Source organism: Labeo rohita, chromosome 7 (assembly GCF_022985175.1).
Source record: "Labeo rohita strain BAU-BD-2019 chromosome 7, IGBB_LRoh.1.0, whole genome shotgun sequence".
Lineage (NCBI taxonomy): Eukaryota > Metazoa > Chordata > Actinopteri > Cypriniformes > Cyprinidae > Labeo > Labeo rohita.
This window is the reverse complement of record NC_066875.1, coordinates 40,444,183-40,465,820: the sequence shown is the minus strand read 5'-3', so window position 1 is coordinate 40,465,820 and position 21,638 is coordinate 40,444,183. Positions and strand designations below refer to the sequence as shown.

The 21,638-nt window shown below is 36.0% G+C and overlaps 2 protein-coding genes across 4 annotated transcripts; one reads left to right on the top strand and one right to left on the bottom strand.

Moving 5' to 3' along the window:
- Nucleotides 1-349: 349 nt before the first annotated feature.
- zfta (zinc finger translocation associated) lies at nucleotides 350-10,803 on the bottom strand. 2 transcript variants are annotated; one of them, XM_051113812.1, is made up of 5 exons: nucleotides 10,704-10,803; nucleotides 6,688-7,179; nucleotides 5,138-5,485; nucleotides 4,543-4,986; nucleotides 350-2,139 (listed from the first exon to the last, which is right to left on the bottom strand). In XM_051113812.1, the coding sequence occupies exons 1-5, from the start codon at nucleotides 10,795-10,797 to the stop codon at nucleotides 1,655-1,657; spliced, it is 1,863 nt and encodes a 620-aa protein (XP_050969769.1). In that variant the 5' UTR covers nucleotides 10,798-10,803; the 3' UTR covers nucleotides 350-1,654. The 2 variants fall into 2 exon arrangements, with proteins under 2 accessions (XP_050969769.1, XP_050969768.1); XM_051113811.1 differs by lacking the exon at nucleotides 10,704-10,803 and adding an exon at nucleotides 8,919-9,591.
- si:dkey-28a3.2 (uncharacterized) lies at nucleotides 10,014-21,566 on the top strand. 2 transcript variants are annotated; one of them, XM_051113806.1, is made up of 7 exons: nucleotides 10,018-10,219; nucleotides 13,959-16,753; nucleotides 17,739-18,059; nucleotides 19,828-19,868; nucleotides 20,567-20,625; nucleotides 20,714-21,013; nucleotides 21,085-21,566. In XM_051113806.1, the coding sequence occupies exons 2-7, from the start codon at nucleotides 14,177-14,179 to the stop codon at nucleotides 21,144-21,146; spliced, it is 3,360 nt and encodes a 1,119-aa protein (XP_050969763.1). In that variant the 5' UTR covers nucleotides 10,018-10,219; nucleotides 13,959-14,176; the 3' UTR covers nucleotides 21,147-21,566. The 2 variants fall into 2 exon arrangements, with proteins under 2 accessions (XP_050969764.1, XP_050969763.1); XM_051113807.1 differs by lacking the exons at nucleotides 19,828-19,868; nucleotides 21,085-21,566 and having other exon boundaries at nucleotides 10,014-10,219; nucleotides 20,714-20,858.
- The last annotated feature ends 72 nt before the right edge of the window (nucleotides 21,567-21,638 follow it).

The following is a 21,638-nucleotide window of genomic DNA, read 5'->3' as shown; positions in this document are numbered from 1 at the left end:
ATGTGACACTGAAGACTGGAGTAATGATCCTCAAAATTCAGCTTTGCCATAACAGGAATAAATTACATTTCAAAATATATTAAAATATAAAATTATTATTTTAATTTGTAATAATATTCCACAATATTACTGTTTTTAAGGTATTTTTCATCATAAAAAACAGCCCATTTGAGCAAAATAGACTTGTTTTAAAAACATTAAAATCTTAGATCCCAAAGTTAGATTTGTACAACTACAGAAACTATCATTTGTACCAAAAATGTTAAAAAAAAAAAGTCTTTTAATTTTCAGTTAATAATTTAAAGAACTAGGCCTTCCATTTCAACATTAATTGACATATTTTATTCATTATTGGTGTTGCAGTAAATTATACAAGAGAAACTCAAAAGGAATGATATTTTAATCCAAACTCAAGAAGGGTGTATATACAAGTGATAAATGAAGTATGTTATATCTGTACATAACTTAAAATGTAACTGTTGATATGTTACACCTAAACGTTGTAACCCTGAGAGTTTGAACCCCAAACCTCGTCATCGCAAAGAAGATTGTGTGCCGTTTTCCTGGAATCTCCATTAAATATTTGTGAGACGTTCCAAACTGTGAAAGTGCTTCCAAATTGCATTTGGTCAAAAGAAATGGCATTACAAGAAGAGGTGAAACTAAATTGTGAGTCCTCATGTGATGCCAATGCTGATAAGTGAGTTTCAGTTCACTCTGTACAGGATTAAAGAGAGAAGTGAACAATATGACTGTTTGCCATAGATCAGTGCAACATTTTAATGTAATGAGGCCTATTTTATGCTGTTCAGCATATGGTAAATAAATGCAACTAGGAAGTGTTAATGATTAGAGAACATGCATGCATTATCTGCCCATTTAATTGCACATTTACGATTAAATTCACTATTCAAACTGACCAAGATTCATTAATGCAGAAAATGAATGATGAATAAAACACTCCCTGAGACATGGATCTCACTCAAAAGAAACTGGACTTTACCTAAACAGGAAGTCCATTAGATTTTTATTTCAATAGAACTTTTTGGTGAACTGAACCAGTATTATATAACATTAACATTATAAATCATATATTATATTTATGCTGCTTCTTTCAAAATGGCAAAACGTGATTGACAAAATGGTAAGTGAAATCGAATTTTTTTTTCTCCCATTGTGTTTGCTTAGTAACAGTCCCAAAAACTTGTACTGGGCACCCATTTTAAGTGCTGAAAGTAAAATAATAATGTTCACTGTAATGATGTCATGCAAAATGTCAAACATGGGAATCAGTAACAGTCTTGAAGTCTACAAAATAAACAATGAATGTACAAATGCTTTCAAGAGTGCTTATCCACAAAAAAAGAAAATGTAAGTTTAGCAAAATCGCTTGTTGGGAAAAATTGTTTAAATGACATTGGTGGCTTCTTGTTTCATTTTCAAAAGTGATTCAAGCATAAATATTCTTTTTAAACTTATTAAACATTTCTTTTACTCACTTTGTTAGAGACAAAAAGTACAATAATTCTCCAACAATGTCAAGTCCTTCAAAAAAACGAACAAAAAAAAGGTTTAACCCCGCAGCAAACTTCCTGAGTGAAGGAAAAACAAAAAACAGGATGTTGAAAACTCATCCCTAACCTTTTTCTTTCAATTAAGTGCTCTGACTCGTAGTGCATTCGGTATTAACATAAGCATTACCGTTAGCATTCTCCTTATGGCCGTGGTTTGAACCCGAAAAACAGTCGTCCGAGTGAAAGTGCGCTGAGATCTGGTTGTAGCAAAGCAGGACCAGCTGCCTCTCCTCTGGGTTGTAGTCCAGGGAATGAGGGTGCACTTGTAGGATGTGTCTCTTGATGGTGCTGACCTTTAGTGTTGCGAGCGTAGCGCCACACACCATGCAGATCAATCCGTGCTTCCTGCAGTCGTAGTCCATCAGAAAGTCCATCTTCCAGCGGGCCTGGTAATTGCGCCTCTGGTCCTTCCCCGGGTAGTGCCTGTGCCGCCCAGTTGTCTGTGTCGATGGTGTGATATTTGTGCTATTATTGTCTTCCGTTTCACCTCCTTGCTCTGTGGTTTTCACAGGAGACACCTGCGTGTCGACAGCAGCGTTTGTAGTGACAGGGCCACTTTGTGAGTCTTCAGTGGCAGAAAAAAAGAGAGAAACATTACTGAAGCAAATTTGCATAATGAATGCACGTTTTCTTAACCAGCGCTACAAGCAAGTAGGCTCAGCTGCTAGTACACCAAGAATATCTTTACATCCTTAAAACACGATAAATTTACCTGAGAACCTAAATATTCTTTCATTTTCAAGCTGTTCACTTGCTAATAAGCGAACTGAAAACACTAGGAAAAATAAATGTTTGACTATTTTTAGCTTTTGAATGAAATGTAAGACAATAATGAACATATTTTCATCATTACATAGCTAAAACAAGATACATTTACCTAGTTTTCAAGCTGTTAGCTTGCTAAGCAAAGGCTAACTGAAAACACTAGGAAAGAGAAACGCTTAATTTGGTTGTTTTAGCTTCTGAAATGTAATTTAAAAGACATTAATCAACATATTTTCATGATTAAGCACAACTTGAATATCATTACATACTTCAAACAAGATATATTTACCTGAGATGCTAACCCTGGTGAAAAAAACAGCATATGCTGGTTAGGTAGGTTTTGATGCTGGTTTAAGCTGGTCCTCTGCTGGTTTTGCTGGTCATGTTGCTGGTCAAGGACCAGCAAAAACCAGCTAAGGACCAGCATAAATCAGCAAAGGACCAGCTTAAACCAGCATCAAAACCTACCTAACCAGCATTCCAGCATCAAAACATACCTACCAGCATATGCTGTTTTTTTCACCAGGGAAATATCTAGTTTTCAAGCTGTTAGCATATAAGCAAAGGCTAACTGAAAATACTAGGAAAGAGAAATATTTAATTTGACTATTTTTAGCTTCTAAAATATAATATTTAATATGTAATTTAAAGGACATTAATCAACATATTTTCATGATTAAGTACATCTTGAATATTTGGTCTGAAAGCTAAAATTTTACTAGGAACGAGAAGTATTCAACCATTTTTGCTTCTAAAATATATTTAATATGTAATATAAATGACATTTATCAACATATTTTCACGATTAAGTACAACCAGAATATCATTACATACTTAAAACAAGATACATTTACCTACGATGCTAAATATCTTTAGTTTTCAAGCTGTTAGCTTGCTAAGCAACAGTTAACTGAAAACACTAGGAAGGAGGAGTTGACAGTTTTTAGTTTCTAAAATATATTTTTATATGTAATTTAAAAGACATTAATCAAAATATGTTCATGATTAAGTGAATTTTAAAAAATCTGGTTAATGAGCTAAAATCTTTAGTTGTCAAGCTGTTAGCTTGCTAAGTAACAGTTAACTGAAAACACTAGGAAGCAGAAGTTGACAATTTTTTGTTTCTAAAATATATTTTATATGTAATTTAAAAGACATTAATCAACATATTTCATGATTAAGTACATTTTAAATATCTGCCCTGTTGAAAAAAATAGCATATGCTGGTTAGGTAGGTTTTGAAGCATGGATGCTGGTTTGAGCTGGTTTAATCTGGTCTCTCCTGCTCAGGACTAGCTTAGGACCAGCACATAACCAGCTAAGGACCATCTTAAACCAGGTCATGACTAGCTAACCCTGGTGAAAAAAACAGCATATGCTGGTAGGTATGTTTTGATGCTGGGATGCTGGTTAGGTATGTTTTGGTGCTGGTTTAAGCTGGTCCTTAGCTGGTTTATGCTGGTCCTTAGCTGGTTTATGCTGGTCATGTTGCTGGTCAAGGACCAGCATAAACCAGCAAAGGACCAGCATAAACCAGCTAAGGACCAGCATAAACCAGCAAAGGACCAGCATAAACCAGCTAAGGACCAGCATAGACCAGCAAAGGACCGGCTTAAACCAGCATCAAAACATAGCTACCAGCATATGCTGTTTTTTTCACCAGGGAAGGACCAGCTTAAACCAGTTCAAACTAGCATCCATGCTTCAAAACCTACTTTACCAGCATATGCTGGTTTTTATAACAGGGTGGTTAGCGAGCTAAAAGCTTTAGTTGTCAAGCTTTTAGCTTGCTAAGCAAAGGCTAACTGAAAATATAGGAAAGAAATGTTTAATTTCGCTATTTTTAGATTCTTAAAAATAATGTGATATGTAATATATAATTTAAAGGACATTAATGAACATATTTTCACGATCAAGTATATCTTGAATACCTTTAAATCCTAAACAAGGTAAGTTCACCTGATAAGCTAAATAATCTTTCATTTTCATAGAATCAGTTTTGCTTTTCAGGATCTTGTTTACAGTTTTTTAGAAGATGAAATCGATGTTTAAGATCTGTGTTTCTTTCTTTCAGGTGTTTATTTTGTTTATATGATGATTTTATTGTTATACAAAATTATTAATATGACATATACAGTAATGATATGCCTAGTTTATGTCTCTTTATATCTGATTTTGTGTATCTACAGTTGTCTGTACTTACCATCCCCTTTCGGTGCAGCCTTTTCGATATTCTCATCCTTTATCCAGGCACTGACCACAGCATCTCTCTCACCTCGGCTGAGGCTGCATGTCTCCGGATGGCACTCCTGGATGTGCTTGCGGAAGTTGCTGACCCTCGGCACGGGCAGGTGTTCAGAACACACCATACAGTAGCAGAGCGGGTTTTCCGGAGGACCGTACGCCACTAAATAATCGAGGCGGAGGCGCCAGGGGCTGCCGTATTTCAGTCTTCTCTTTCTGGGATAGTAAGGTAAAGACTGGGATCTCTGACCAGTGTCTGCTGGATTCTCATCTCCTCTTGTGTAGTTCACCAAATTTCCCTGAATGGGATCCACATTCAGAGGGATAAATGAGGCGGAACCATCTAAGTTTATTTCTTTGGTATGTTGTTCCGATTTGATTTGAGGTTGTAAAGAGTGGGATTCTTCATGACAAATCCAAGGAGAAAAAAACGTATTAAAGTTGAGAAGAAATCAGTGTGAAATTTACAATTACAGAAGCATTATTATTATTTCAATAGCACACAGACTGTTTTAAATTCTCTGATTTCGTCTGTTTTTTTTTTTGTTTCTCACCTTCACCGTGTGTCTTAGCCCAGGTCTGCAGGATGGAGTGCTTTTCCTCAGCACTGTACAGCAGAGAGTTTGGGTGCAGATCCAGCATGTGACTTTTAATATGATCCAGGTGCAGCGAAGGCAACAGACAGCTGCATACCATGCATACTAGACGGCCCTCCTCTGCCTGGTATTCCATCAGGAACTCCTGGCGGAACCAGGCGTGCAACGAGTCATTCAGGTAGCGCTCCATCACCTGAGCTGTGGGGCCTGGGACCTCCTGAACCGAGGAGGCCGGAGGCGATGGCGTGACCCTGCTAATGCCAGATTGAGCCTGAAGTACTGGAGAGATGGAACCACCAGTCTTGCCTAGAATGACATGAAGAATGAGCTGTTAAAATAATAATAATAATAATAATAATAATTTTATGTTAATTAAATGTCATAAAATGGAAAAAATCTATATTATTTATATATTTATGAATATTTTTCTTTTAAAAATGTATTATTTCTAATGTGCCTTTCTTACACTCAAAGCGCTACAATATAACATAAATGTAAACATCTCAAAAAGAGAAATTATTATTATTTTCTCTTTTTGATATATAAATTAAATATATTTTAAAAATGAAATTTAAAAAATAAAAAATCTTATTTATTTTTTATATCTTATTATTTTAGTATTTTTTTTTAATATTCAGAATGCTACAATACGACCTAAAAGGAAACATCTCAACAGAGATAAATAATAATTGTACATAAAATTACAATTTTGAATGTCAGATTTTTGAACTGTGACATTATTTTCATGGGATTTAAAGGCATTTCCAGATGTTTAAATATTTGTGTTTTTAATTCTTATTATTACAGTAATGAAAAAAAATCCTGCCCAGACAAAATTAGTTTAATTAATTAAAAATATATATACATTAGCATACATTAAAGGCTTTAAAGAACATTTTACCATGACACAGACACACTAAAATACTCAAAACAGTGTGTATATTTATGATGTATATATAAATACACACACATACAGTATATATTTTAAAAATATTTACATGTATTTACATGTACATTTATTTACGTGTATATATTTATATTCATATAATTTAATTTACACATAAATATATTATACAAAACATAAAATTTTTCTTAAAATATACATGCAACTGAAAAGAAGTCTGATTAAAATAATTATATATTATAAAAAAATATATATATATATATATATATATATACTGTATATATAATTTTTTTTTATACCTTTTGTACTTTTTAATTATGTATAATTTATATAGAATTATATACAATTTATAATATTTAAAATTGATACTTCTTTTTTTTTTTTTTTTTTTTTTTTTTGATTGCATTGCATGAGTCGAATGTGCTTAACTGAAAAAAAATCTTATTATAATAGTATTAGATTTTTTTTCCAAAAATAGTTTACTTTTAAGCAAAATAAATTTATTGATTTTTTTGGGTGAACCTTAAGACATGTTTTGTAAGGTTTCATGTGATTCAGACTTCACAAAAAACACACAGAAGCACAACGAAATATAAACACAGACCTGTGGAGTGCCTGTTAACATCCAGAATCTCCTGTGCCTCTGGAGGAACATCTGGATCGGGACATAATGGCACCTGGCTGTTTTCTCGATTCAAATGATTCTCCCATCCTGACCGGATCACATCTTTATCTGACTCGGTCCACAGCAGGGAGTACGGATGCTTCTGATTGATGTGCCTCTTGATGGTGCTTAACTTCAGGGTTGCCAGTGAACTGCCACACACCATGCAGATCATCCCTTGTCTCTGTGGGTCGAAGTCCATGAGGTACTCGCTGCGCCAGTATTCATGGTAATAGCGCCGGTGGTCTCGACCAGGTGTGTGCTTCGATGGAGGGGGGTCCTTTGTAGATGGTCCTGGGATGGGAGACAGAAGGAAAGGAGAGTCTGTGCTCTCAGAGACACACCAGTAACTAGTGCCTTGGGAGGACACAGAGGTGACAGGAACGTCCTGGCTGTCATGAGATGTGAGACCATTGGCCACATCCTCCTGACCTGTGGAGGAGACAAAACCAGAGTTTTATTGATGAAGCATAAGGTAAATAACACATAATGGAGATAAATTTTAAATAATGGTGAAAATGTATTTATGCCAGCCCTTTCTGTGCACAAGTTTAAAAAAAATAATCTGTATAGGGTATATTCAGAACATACCATATGTGAATGTTATACTGGACAAAAATTATGTATTTATTATTATTATTATTATTACTTGAATAGGACTGTTGCTGATAGACTAAAGGTCGTTCTCAAATATAGTAACAGGGGAAACAATAAAATTAGAAACTTTATAGGAAAATATAAAAATTATTTTGTATTTTTTGTATTATTACATATTGTTAATATATAATGCATATTAAAAATGTGTACAAATATAAAAATTATTTTAATGATAAGTTTTTATATATAAATATTATATATACAATTATATATATATATATAAGTATTTTAATTATAATTTTTTTATATCACTGATAGATTTAAAGTCATTCTCCAAAGACAACAGTTTGTAATTTCATATGAAAAATATGAATATGCAAATTATCTTGTATTTCAGAAAAAATAAAAAAAATATAATAATGACTGGTGAATATTAAATAAATATTAAAGACAATTTTGTGTATAAACCTACAAATAATCTATCGGATAGAAAAAAAATTCTGTCTCAAAATTTTAAATATTCAAATAATTTTTCATTTCAGCAAAAAATATTCATGCAAATAATATTCTAACGCAATTTAAATTAATTTTATTAATTATTAAATTAATTTTACATTATTTTTAATGAATTTTATTAATTATTTTGTATTTCAGAAAAATGTAAAAATAATAATGACTGGTGAATATTAAATATTAAAGTCAAATTAGTGCATTAAATTACAAATAATCTATCAGACAGATTAAAATTCAGTCTCAAATTTTTAAATATTCAAATTATTTTTCATTTCAGAAAAAAATATATATGCAAATAATTATTTAGCACAATCTACATGAATTTTAATTCTTAAATGAATTTTAAATGAATTGTATTAATTATTTTATATTTCAGAAAAATGTAAAAATAATAATGACTGGTGAATATTAAATATTAAAGTCAAATTAGTGCATTGAATTACAAATAATCTATCAGACAGATTAAAATTCAGTCTCAAATTTTTAAATATTCAAATTATTTTTCATTTCAGAAAAAAATATATATGCAAATAATTATTTAGCACAATCTACATGAATTTTAATTATTAAATGAATTTTAAATGAATTGTATTAATTATTTTGTATTTCAGAAAAATAAATCAAAATAATAATGACTGGTGAATATTAAATAAATATCAAATTTGTGCATAAACCTACAAATAATCTATCAGATAGATTAAAATTCAGACTCAGAATTTGAAATATTGAAATTATTTTTCATGTCAGAAAAAAATGATTAACGCAAATAACAATTTAGCACGATTTAAAGTAATTTCAAAGTGAAACTGGTATTTCCGCAGATCCATTTTTAGCACAAGAAGGGGGCGGCGGCATGGTGCCGTACCGCCGTATTTCCGCTAGGTGGTGACCGCGCATCGCGTGTACATATGCAGCATGGTTATTTTGCCTTTGTTTATAGTGGAGCCCGAAAGATTAGGGGCCATGCCGCTGCGTGCTATTGTTCGTCACGGGTTTTAACGCTTCCAAAAGAGAGCCATCGATCTAATGGTCAAAGTTAAATGCCTAACAACAACATTTACCTGCTGAGAGGTCCCCCAAGTGTCCCCGCTGCGGTGTCGCCTCCTCTTCCTCAGCTTTTATTATTAATGAGCGCGATTCTGTCTGCTCAGCTTTGTGCACCGACTCTTTGGACTCCGCTTCATCCATACCTGTGTTATGTTATTTTAACGTACAGGATTCGCACCTTTTGTACGTAGAAATGTCACAACCGGAGGATTTCGTAGATGCATTCGTCGGGTGGTTGACTAAATATCTGAAACACGCACTCACCCATTACAGTGTGTGCAGTGTCTGTCTCTGCACTGAAGCCTCACCGCTGTTTGCTTTTTGCTTTAAGTAAACTTAACTTTACGTGACGATAGATCGCTTTTAGATCGAAGTTGGAGTACGGATCTGTCAAATGGTCGGTGACTTTAAGCGGTCTCCTGTTTGTATTTAGATGTTCTGCTTGTCTTCAGGGTGGAGAGCCGAGCTAGGGGCCCCTGGGGCTCCTTTAGGGGCTCCTGGGTAAATTTAAAGAGACAGTAGCGGCTGTGATGTAGTGACGGCTGCATCATGGGGCCCATCTTTAATGTTTTATTTTAGATTTTACATAAGATTGTTTTTGTACATACCCATTTTTGTACATACCATTTAATATTTAATTAATTCATGAATTATAAAATAGGATTAAATATATTTTCTTGTCTAGTTTTGCATTGATTAACAGGCATTTTTTGGGAATTACAATTAGGCTATTTTACATGAAGTGAACGTCTAATGAAATGTATTATTTATATTATTGATACTTATTTCTTATATTTATGAATTATTGTGTATTTATTATGAAACTGAATAAAAAAGAACAGTATTCAATATTCGTGAAGTATAAACACACATTCATGTTACATTAGTTTAAACAGTGCATCTGTATTTTAAAAACATAACTCGTTATGTGAAATAGGCTATGCATATAGTAAGATTCATCATGCCTATAATAAGGAAAAGCTGGTACTGTTAAAGCCATTGTTTACACATTCGTGACACAAAAGGCATCTTTTTTTTTTTAAATACTTAAATATTAAATATATATATTAAAAAACGTTACGTTATCTGCACCTAATTCATATTGTCTGTTGTTTAAATGCAAAACGTAATTGTTATTTTTTATGGAGGGAGGGACTCTACTGCTTTAAGACCCTGTCCATCCACGCACATGCTGTAAGCTCCTACATCCTGGTACTTTTACCGTTGTCAAGGCGCCGTAGAAAGGAAGGCTGCAACGGAAAGCGACTGCAGTGTCCTGAGACTGAGCTTAAAGAAAGTTAGGTGCCTTTACCAGGTAAAACAAACGCATGCTTCGCGTACTCGGTGTTGTCGTGACGCCTTTTACTGTAAAGACTCGACAGTGCACACGCTGACAGACAAACAGACAGACCGCAGCTCACGAGGGCAGATAAGGAAGACAACATTGTCCCTGTCAAACACTGGAAACAGCGACAGCCTGCTCAGTAAAATCACTCCAGTGTTTGATAGGATGCTTTTTAGTATATATTTTATATAAATAAACAGGTGCTCGGAACAAAACGCCAGATAGCCGGAGAAATCGTCAGCTTGTGATTGTGAGATAAGATTTAAAGTGACAGCAACGTGTTTGTCCCCTCCTTGAGCTTTAAGTTATCATTTACTCCACATTGTATTAATATTAGCATATTTGTGTGCTTTCAATTAAGTAAAAAGCTCCTTTCTTTAGCAACGCATAACAGTTGTAATGTTATTAAATAAATAGTTGAATAAAAATGAAAATTCGTGCATTGTTTACTTACAGTCATGTTGTTTTAGACCTGTATGAATTTCTTTCTCATGTGGAATGCACAAAAGCATATTTTGCAGAATGTGCAGTCTGCTCTTTTTGATCATAGACGTGACCAGAGGCTGCCAAGCTGCAAAAACGCACCAAAATATTAGTCCAGAAAAATCTGTAAGATAGCATTATGCTATAAAGATAAAAAGAAATCACTTAGGAGCTTCATGTGTGACACTCTGGCACTAATATTTACATTAATTCATGTTTGCAAATGTTTTTATACAAAGTAACTTGCAAATTAGCAATACTACAGTATGATTCTTCATAAGGAGATGGCAACATAAAAAGCTGCAATACAAAATCCTAAATTTGGCTAGTACCAGGCATGGGCAAACTTGGTTCTGGAGAGCTGGTGTCCTGTAGAGTTTAGCTTCCACCCTGATAAAACTGACCTGTCTGTAGCCTTTTTTAGCAGAGATTGTCTTACTATAGGGAGATGAGAGGGTCTGTATTATTTACTATAGAGGGTATGCATGTGACGTCACCATCATCTGGGCTCCGCCCACTGAGTGGCAGCATTAGTTTCAAAGCAAATGGTGCGACAGAACACACAAAACACCTCTTAAACCAGAACGAGCTTTGCGATTGACTGTACAGAGATTTGACAAGAAACCTGAGGTATATTGGTACAGACTGCTGAAAGCTACTGAAAAGAGAAGCAAATTAATCGCTGCAATTCAAAGAAACAAATGGTCTCCAGGAAGCGAAACACGGAGTTGCAGTTATCATTTCATGTTAATATGTTGAATTGTGCAGTAAAATCATATCCTATATATTGTAGTATATCGTATTGACAAGTCATCAACTAAATATTTACCATCTTAAATTCTGCATAACTGGATGTTTTTAAATAAACACTGGCAAACACTATATACGTTTTTCAGCTGGATGATATGACGATATGTTTAATATTGATATAAGTGATCACCGGGGTTTAGACCAACCTATTTTGTATTTACAAAATTAGTTTACAGGCAAATTTGCTTTATTTATTTTCCCTGGCGTCAAAATCAGACACGTGTAAGGGTTGGAAAACACGATTTCTGGCTGCATCATTATGCACTGACCACTGGATATTTGTTAAGTTGTTAGGAACATTATATTAACTTCAGTAACCTTTAGTTTAAACTGATTATCGTTTGTTTTACTGCACGTTTTCGCACCTTCTCTATTAAATCCATTCACGCTGAAGGCTCTTTTGCCACTCAGTCCGGCTAAGGGGGCGTGTCCCAGCGGGTAAGTGACGTCAATACATACCCTCTATTAGAGAAAGCGTAACGGCTAACTTGGATCACGTGTCCCTTAATAACCAATCACATTACAGCCTTGACGTCAATGAATTTCAGTCAGAGTTGTGCGACACTCAATTGCTGTGTACGGATACCATAGGAATGAAGGAGAAGTGCCATAAGAAAATCCCACCTGTTGCAAAAAGTCAGTGACTTCTTTTATAAAACACCATTTCTTTTTGTAGTAAACTAGTGGTAAAATAGTTCAATCCAAAAGTATTGTGTAGTCTAAAACATGTTGAAGATTAGCAGATAGGCTGTTGATTCATTAAATAATAAGCTGTTTCCTCAAACAAGCTGTAGTATTCAGCGTAGTAAAGCCTTTCCTCCACTGACATCCATAAAAAAAAAAAACGGCCTTTGGTCTCCTTTCCCACATACTGCCAGACCGGAAGTATTAGCTTTAGCCGTTACACTTTTTCAGCTAACGATTGCAAGCTTGCCATCTAGTGGCTTTGTTTCTAGTAATCCTAAAGACTTTGATTAGCTTGTTCAGGTGTGTTTGTTCAGGGTTGGAGTTAAACTGTGCAGGGACAAAGGCCCTCCAGGACAGAGTTTGCCCATGCCAGGGCTAGTACCGAGAATGCAGTGGTCTCAAACTCAATTTCTGGAGTGCCACAGCTTTGCACAGTTTTGTTCAAACCCTAATCAAACACACCTGATCCAGCTAATCAAGGTTTTCAGGATTACTACAAACTGGTGTGAGTTAGAGCTGGTTGTAGCTAAACTCAGCAGAGCTGTGGCCCTCCAGGAATGAAGTTTGAGACCACTGAATGGTTGCAAACCAAGCATGAGTTGTCTTTAGATGTTTATGGAAGATTTAAGAATAACTTGTGACAAATTATTGAATACTTTTTTTTATATATTTGTCCATCTAAATTGAATTCCTGTAATGTCAATGTTGTTAAGGCTTATGAAGGCAGTGCTTGATGTTCTTATAAATTTATATCAGCATTGCAGACACAGCATGTGGGGCACATTCCCTTGGGGCCCCAGACCTTCCCTTCCCCCACATGGATAGAGGGCATCGTTCTTCTGTTTCTTGTATCTACATGTACTACTTCAGGGTACACTTGTCATTGTGTACTGCATATATTACTCTTATGATAAATTGCTTGCACTGTTCCTCATTTGTAGGTCACTTTGGATAAAAGGGTCTGTTAAATGAGTAAATGCACAAGTACTGGAGCCCAATGTGTACTGGAGGGCCCCTTTGGTCCCAGCCATGCCTTTGGAAGACTGCAGGGGCCCCCAGAATTCTGTTGTTGCTTATTATATTATTGTTGCTGATCACACATGAATCACAATTGACGATTTTGTCTCAACACCCAACAAAGTGCTCTCTGGGGCCCCGTCCTTCAGCATAGGGGCCCTTTTACATTTACAATTCTTAACCCTTATGTAATAGTTTGAATTATTTGGGTAATTCAGGTTATTTAGGCTTTATGTAGTTTGAATTCTTATATAGTTTGAAAGTGATGTGTGGCTTGTTTATTTGCATTTTTTTTTTACCAACCATTGATTTTTATTTGAATGCAATTTTTATTTATTTTACACAATTTTCTGTTTTATAAATTATTATATTGATGTGCTATTTAATTCCACATGGATTTAAATTATTTTTGACAATTAAAGCCAATGATTTTACTGACGTTTTGTTTTAACTGTATGTATATGGAGTAATATTATGTGTAAAATTATTTTTCTGTTCAACAGTTGATTTTGTTGATTTCTATTTAAATTGGTTTCTGTTGTTATTAAAGTCAGATGTTATTTTGTTTTCATTTTATTGTTGTTAAGGTGTAGCCTTAAGCTTACAGTCGATTGGTTTTTGTTACTGTACATGAGTTTATAATGTTTTACAAATCTGTTTCTCATCATTCATCGGCTCAATTATTAATTATGCATTTTTGTTTCCCCCAAAGGTCAACTACTCTTGGTTGTTCAGAAAAATGGACAGGATGACTCAAGCTCTGCATGCAAAATCCATCTAAATAGAAAGACCTTGAGAGACTGCTTCATATAAATTAAAGATGTGACCCCCAAATACCCTGTTTAGAGCAGGTTTTGCCCTGCCTAAGAAGACTTAACCAACCGTTGACGTTAATCAACAGTATAATAATGGTGTAACCAAACAACAGCTATGTCCAGCAAGACTTCCTCTAAACGTCGTTATCAACCAGCAACAGAGTTTGATGATGCCACTCTCGCCCGCAAAAGGGAATATTGGAGGACCAAGAAAAGAGAGCAGAGGGCAAGAAAGTTGTCTACCAAAAAGATCAGAAATGAAAATCTTGGGTTGTGCATGTCCATTGTTAGTGAAGTCAGAGATGATCCTTCTCTACATAATGACATCTCATTCAAACAGAAAGCTGCTGATGCTCCTAAAAACTTCTTCAGCTCAGGTCTATCAATATCTGAGAATAATATTACTACAGTGCCATGGAAAAAAGAGAGATGCTTTCAAAGGACCAAGCTCAACCATGCCTTACCTCAGTTCCCAGAAACAAGCACAAATTCTCTGAAGGGTGTAATGGGCAATAAAAAAATAAAGTCCTCAGATACTGGGTCATCAAAAACAAATGCTACAACAGTTGAGTCTGTCTGCCCTAGAGTCCTTTTGGTGCCTACAGCATGCATCGAAATGCATCCAAACAAGCATCCAAATGGCAAGCAATTAGCATCATCTCCGCAAAGCCATGTATCCATGGTTTTACCAGTGCACAAAAACCAAAATAAGCCACAGAACTGTCTTAGACCGTTGACCTCTGTAGAATGTGAGGTTCATGAACACCAGAGTTACGTTCATAGTCCTATCACTAAGAGAAAAACATGTGCCTTTCCTTCAGAGCACAAGAAAAGAGTGGCTATGAATGAAGAAGAGATGGTTGCTAAGCGTAGAGAGAACTGGCGTATCAAAAAGCGAGAACAAAGAGCAAAGCATGCTGCAAAGCTGGCACGGGACCGAGAAGGGAGTCTTGGACAAGGACAACCTTTATCTGTTGGTATCGTGCATGCTTCGTCTCCTACTAACAGTAAGGCCTTGAGAGGAATCAACCTCAATTCAAATCTCGTATCCTTCAATCAGCAGTCATTGGGAGCAAAATCTGGCAGTTCTCGAACAACACAGCTACATGTTCAGGGTACTAAACCAAACCATGCATCCTTATCAGGTGGTATTTTGCAATCATCCTCAAGTAAATCAAAATCCAAAGGACAGAAATTTTCACATACTCAAAAGAGGCATTGTAAAAATATTGCGAGGAAATCCGCACTTGGTGCTTCCAAAGTTGAATCTCCTGAGGATCGCCATGCCAGGCAGAGAGAGTACTGGCGAATTAAAAAGCGTGAGCAGAGAGCAAGGCTGTCTTTGGCGTTAAAAGCACGACTGAAAGAGCGAGATGCACTAAAGCATCGTGGGAGACGCTACCACAGCAGTTTAAATCAGACGTGTGGAGTTCAAGTGAGCAAAGCAAGTGGATTTGCAGTTTCCTCAGATACCATTGGTGGTTTTATCAAAGAAGATGGCACGGTGACAGTCTCCATTTCAAAGACTTCTTCTGAGGCTTCCCTATCTGCAAGCCAAGACATTTCCAATGCGAAACGCATTGGAAAGGTAAAACTCCAAGTTCAAGTAAATTCACCCCTACATTCAGATGCTCAACCAGTCACAAAGCCAGGTTCTGCTCTCTGCAGTGTTTCCAGTAACTCTACCAAAACTCATCAAAACTCCCTAGTAAGGTCTAGGTTAGCCAGAGGTGCAGTTATGGGCAGTATGACAGTCACCATCCAGTCTGAAACCCCAACAGAAGAAGAAAGGGTCGCCCGTTTGAGGGAGTACTGGAGGATAAGGAAACGAGAGCAAAGGGCTAGCCGAGCTGCCCGACTTGGGAAAGGTTTACTTAGGTCAAAGGTTTCAGTATTAAAGCAGAGAGAGCAAAACAAGAAGTCAAACCAAAGGCACAGTATTACTTCATCTGTCGCCACAACAGTTTGTGACTCCTCAACCAGTGCCCCAGTCCCTATACAAGAAGAACACGTCTATCCCACTATACAAGCTGTATTTTCCATCCCAGAAATTACTCCCTGCATCACTGTTCAAGACCGCAAACCTTCACCCTGCCCATCCTTAGAGTCGCACATTGAACCTCCAGCAGCTGTGGACCATCATGACACTACTCTTCAGGCTGTAGCCTCCTTGAAACAGCTCCTGGAGGAATCAGTTTACACACCAGAAGAAAATAATGCCAATGAAATTCATGTTAAGTGTGAAAATGAGCCTCTTCCATTAACTAAAGATGAGTTTCTTACATCTGAAGATGTAAAGCCAAGTTTTACCTTAAAACAAAATGTCTTATTACAGTGTGACGTCTCAGAGGACGCAAGCCTTAAAGATATCAAATTGCGTCCTCATGCATCAACTTTTGAAGACACCAGCCATTATAAGATTCATAATGTCTGTGAAGAGGCTACAGTTGGAAGTCATGCCATTTTTCCGATGCCTTTGCAACCTCAGTGCAGAAAAACTCAGAAGTTCAGTGATTTTGGAGCAGATCCCATGCAGTCCTGCCTTTCACAGGCCTTGCAAGAGCAGCAGCTCGGTGAAAGTGATGAGCTTCAAAGAAAGAGAGAGTATTGGCGGTTAAAGAAGAGACAACAGCGGGCTAGAAAAGCCAACAAAGATGCAACCAAACATGTGGTTCTTCGCAATCTGCCAAAGGTAAACTGCATTGATATTTGAGTGACATTGGAAGCATAGAGTCTGGGTCAAGTGAGTTGGTTGTTTGTCTGTCTATCTACCCCGTCCGTCCGCCCAATTCATCCATCCAATCCGTTCGTACATCCAATCCATCCGTCCAATCCGTCCGTCCGCCTGTCCAATCCATCTGTCCATCCATCCGTCCATCTGTCCGTCTGTCCAATCCATCCGCCCAATCCGTTAGTCCATCCCATCCATTCATCCATCCATCCATCCATCCATCCATCCAATCCGTTCGTCCGTCCCATCCATCCATCCAATCCATCCGTCCATCCATCCATCCATCCATCCATCCGTCCAATCCGTTCATCTGTCCCAATTGTCCACCTATCTAGTTCATCCATCTGTCCAATCCATGCGTCCAATCCGTTCGTCCGTCCCATCCGTTCATCTGTCCAATCCATTCATCCATCCAATCAATCCATCCATCCATCCCATCCATTCATCCATCCAGTCCGTCCAGTCCATTTATCTGTCCATCCAATCCATCTATCCAATCCGTTTATCCATCTTATTCATCCATCCATCCATCCATCCAGTCCATTCGTATGTCCAATCCTTCTGTCCATCGTCCATCCCCTCCATCTATCTGTCCAGTCTGCTCGTCCATCCCATGTATCCGTCTCTCTGTCCAATCCATCCGTCCGTCCAATCTATCCAATCCATCCATCTGTCCAATCCATCCGTCCATCTGTCTGTCTGTCAGTTGTTGCTTAATGGTTTCGTTTACCAATTTTCCAAAAGTTATTTTAGAGAATAAATATGTGGGGACAATTCTATTATTAGACAGTTCTTCCAGTAATGTTTACATGCATGAAGTTAATGAGTGTCTCCATATGAACAAACTGATTTACAATTAGTTGAAAGCTGTATAAGTTTGATTCACTAACGAGAATTTATTCTTTAGTCACTACCATAATCAAACTACACTGCTTGCATTTCACAGACTTCTCAAAAGAAAACACAAAGCACAACTTTCATGCAAGCAATGTCCAGGGACACTTCCACATACAGACAGATCCCCATTCAGAAAAAAACAAGAAGGTGCACCAAGCCTTCAGGTCCACAGACAAAGATTACCAATAAATCAAGAACTAATAGAATTCAAATAGTGGCAACACCAAATCCACAAGAAGATCCAGAGGAGATTATACGTAGAAGACGCATGCAATGGAGGATCAAGAAACAGGAGCAGCGAGCTAGAAAGGCAGCACATGAGAGAAAGCTTCGTCAGATGATGGTCCCTCCACAAGGCCGAGATTCACAGGTAATGACTTTTAAGCCCTTTATGTGACTTACTTTTTAAAGGTTTGGGGTCAGTAAGATGTATTAGGCTTTCCACAAAGATATTGAGCAGCACAGCTGTTTTCAACATTGTTAATATTAAATGTTTCTTGAGTAGCAAATTGGCATATTAAAATGATTTCTGAAGGATCATGTGACAGACTGGAGTAATGATGCTGAAAAATCAGTTTTGCCATTTCAGGAATAAATTATATTTTAAAATATATTAATATAGAAAAATGTTATTTGATCATGTAAAAGAGTTTCAGAATATTACTTTTTTTTTAATTGTTGCTTTTTTTTATCAAATAAATGCAGTGTTGCTGAGAGACTTCATTCAAAAACCTTAAAAAACCTTACTAACCCCAAATTTTGGAGAAAATGCCCCAAATAAAAGCACAATCATTTCAAAACACTGTCAGCAATAACATCCCCCTCATTTTATAGATTGTTCGAAAACAGACCAAAGTGCAGCACCGCTGTGAGTTTGAGTGGGACTGTGATACCCACGCAGCGCAACCCACTGATTGTGCAGTTGTTTACTTGTGTGACAGATCTTTTGAACCAATTTGTGGTTTGCACAGTACTGTGCAAACTGATCTGCTCTTTACTATCAGTGTCTCGTTCGTTCATTTAAACAGAGAATCATATAGCTATCGGCATGTCGTTTCAAACCTGTATGACTTTCTTTCTTCTACAGAATGCATAAAATTTTTCGAACTATGTGTTCCATGAAAGAAATAAGGTCATACAGGTTTGGAATTACGTGAGGCTGAGTTTGTACTGAGAAGCAAACATCACGATCTACCAAAGCCCTGTTATAATAACACTACATGCTTTATGTCCCCTTGGGGCCCCAGCTATATCTCAGCACCAGAAATTCACAGACAAATGGGGGTAGGTTCTTTTGAATTAGAGTAGTGTTCGCAGGGCCCCATATGGGGCCCCAGCCATACCTTAGCGCCAAAATATCACAGAAACATTTTGGAGGCCTCTTTTGACTTGTGGCAGTGTACAGAGGCCCTGTGTGGGGCCCCAGTGCCTCCAGGCATATCTGTGAGCCAGCATACTGTAGAGACATGGAAAACATAGGGAAATAATTTAGGACATGATGGTGGCCAGTTTTGTAATTGATTAGGAGTCAAATAATGAAAGGTGTTTTTCTTCAAAGAAAATTTATAAAATAAGCATGCAAAAGATATGAACATGTATGTTAGCACACAAGGTCAGCAGCCTTCTCACAGCTTGCTGCTTTTGGATTACTTATACCTTAGATGGAGAGATGCCAATGTTTTTATACCAAGTAACTGAATATGTTCAGTGTTTTTCTCAGGATTGGGATCTCACTGTTTCTTTCACAAGTTTCTCAAATGATTGTATCCCCTCGGAACAGATTTAAGGGTTGAACTGCATGATTATCGTAGGTTTAAAATGCCATGACAGGAATGTCTAAATTTGGTTTGTCCATTTAAGTAGCACTTTATAAGTTTGTTTGAGAATTGCCAACATCTACCCAGCCTTAAGTCGCTCAGAACTTGTTTTTGACTTTGTGAAAACTGGACCACTAGACTACTTAATCTTGCATTTACATATACTTACTTGCATACTACATAAACTTCTAATAATCTTTTTTCTCTCCTTTGGTCAAATGAGATACAGCTCTAGTGCCCCCTAGGTTCCGACACTCTAGGATTTGTTGTTGCGATTTGCTGACTACAGTTCATGTGCATTATTCTTACTTTTCTTCCTAGAGTCATAACTCCACCAGTCTCTGCTCAGCAGTAGTTCAGAGGTAAGTAGTAATATATAAAATGTATATAAAAATTGTGATTATTGTATTTAATAATAAGCTATAATAATAATAATAAACCTTATAATAAGATTATAAATAACCTTTATAATAAGATTATAAATAACCTTATAATAAGAATAAAATTATAAATTATTATTATTATTATTATTATGTTTTTTGTTTGTTTAAATGTACACTACTGTTTAAAAGTTTGAGGTCAGTATTTTGTATTTTATTTTTTTTTTTTTGTAATTTTGAAGTTTACGCTCACAAAGGCTGAATTTGTTTGATAAAAAATACTGTAATAACAGTAAGACTGTGAAATTTTATTATAATTTAAAATAACAGTTTTCTATTTTAATATATTTTCAAATGCAGTTTATTCCTGTGATGGCAAAGTTTATTTTTCAGTAGCCATTACTCCAGTCTTCAGTGTCACATGATCCTTCAGAAATCATTTTAATATGCTGAAGAAACATTTCTTATCAATGTTGAAAATTGTTGCGCTTTTTAATATTTTTGCAGAAAACTGTTTTTTTTTTTTTTTTTTTTTTGTCCTATGTCTTTTACTGTCACTTTTGATCGATTTCAATGCATCTTTGCTAAATAAAAGTATTAATTTCCTTATATTATTATAACTTATGGTAGTGTATATCTTATTTATGTACCCAAGTAATGTTGGCTTCTTTTCCAAACAGCATAACATCAGAAAACCAACTTGCCAACTTAGCTGAACCATGTCAGACTGCAATCAAAGGTTATTTTTAATACATTTTTGAATACGCACTTTGCCAAACAGTTTTAACTATTTGTTTCCTGATATTTCTAATATATTCTGTTTGAAGAGTCAGGCTTTGCACCAAATGATGCAATGGAGGGGCCTTTATCACAGGCTGAGTGGAGAAATGTCTACCTCATGGACTTTGATCCTGTCAACCCGTTGTTGGTGTGTATGGTTTGTGGAGAGCAGCAGTACTCTGTGAGTGTGGAAGGGGTGAAAGCTCACATTGAGGAAGTGCACCCTGATACACTATTATTGGGAGACTTTGAACGCCAAGGCATTCTTGATGCTTGGGATAAACAGGTGGCTGTACGAGAGCACTTCATCACCCACCAGCTTCAGCAGCAATGCAGAGCTTCTACAGGTAACGAGGAAATCTGCATTCAGTTTTGCTTAGAAAATAAAAAAGAATTCAATTTATGAATCTTTTTTCAGAGCTGAATTTAAACTGCCTGGTCAAAATTGAACCTAAAGTAGAGGCTGAAGACTTTGAGTGATCTGACGGATGCAAGAGGAAATGCTGAAGCTGATTATTCATTTATATCCTTTATAAACAACCATTTTTTTCCCACTAAAACCAAACGTAAACTTTTTTCACTCCTTAATGATCTAAGATTCTGTTTCTTACATTTTCTTTGTAAGTTCCAGCAGTCATGTAAGAGATCAATATCTTAGTTAGTGACTATGTACTTTTAAATTCTGGTAATGTTCAAAACTGTGTATTTACAGGTTACTGTCTTTAAAAATGTTCTCACAACACATAAAAACTGGAACGTTATTCTGTAATCTGAAGAACTGAATTTTGATCTTGTGTTTTTAGTACTTGTTTCTGTACAGGGTTGTTTCTGCACTTTTCTGCAAAAATTTGTAATAAATTTTCTTTTTGTAATTGTTGAACTGCATAATATATATTATTTTTATTTTGTACTTTGATTTTACAAAAAACATCACTTAAGAATTTGTCTTGAAAAAATTATTACATTTTCCTT

What these genes read in the sequence shown, in the direction of transcription:
- zfta (XM_051113811.1), bottom strand. Translation starts at nt 9,045, where the DNA reads ATGGATGAAGCGGAGTCCAAAGAGTCGGTGCACAAAGCTGAGCAGACA. An exon ending in CTTGGGGGACCTCTCAGCAG is followed by an intron (nt 7,180 to 8,918) that starts GTAAATGTTGTT and finishes TCTCCTCCACAG; the next exon opens with GTCAGGAGGATGTGGCCAAT. An exon ending in GGCTAAGACACACGGTGAAG is followed by an intron (nt 4,987 to 5,137) that starts GTGAGAAACAAA and finishes TTTGTCATGAAG; the next exon opens with AATCCCACTCTTTACAACCT.
- si:dkey-28a3.2 (XM_051113806.1), top strand. Translation starts at nt 14,177, where the DNA reads ATGTCCAGCAAGACTTCCTCTAAACGTCGTTATCAACCAGCAACAGAG. An exon ending in TTCTTCGCAATCTGCCAAAG is followed by an intron (nt 16,754 to 17,738) that starts GTAAACTGCATT and finishes TGCATTTCACAG; the next exon opens with ACTTCTCAAAAGAAAACACA. An exon ending in TGCTCAGCAGTAGTTCAGAG is followed by an intron (nt 19,869 to 20,566) that starts GTAAGTAGTAAT and finishes TTTTCCAAACAG; the next exon opens with CATAACATCAGAAAACCAAC.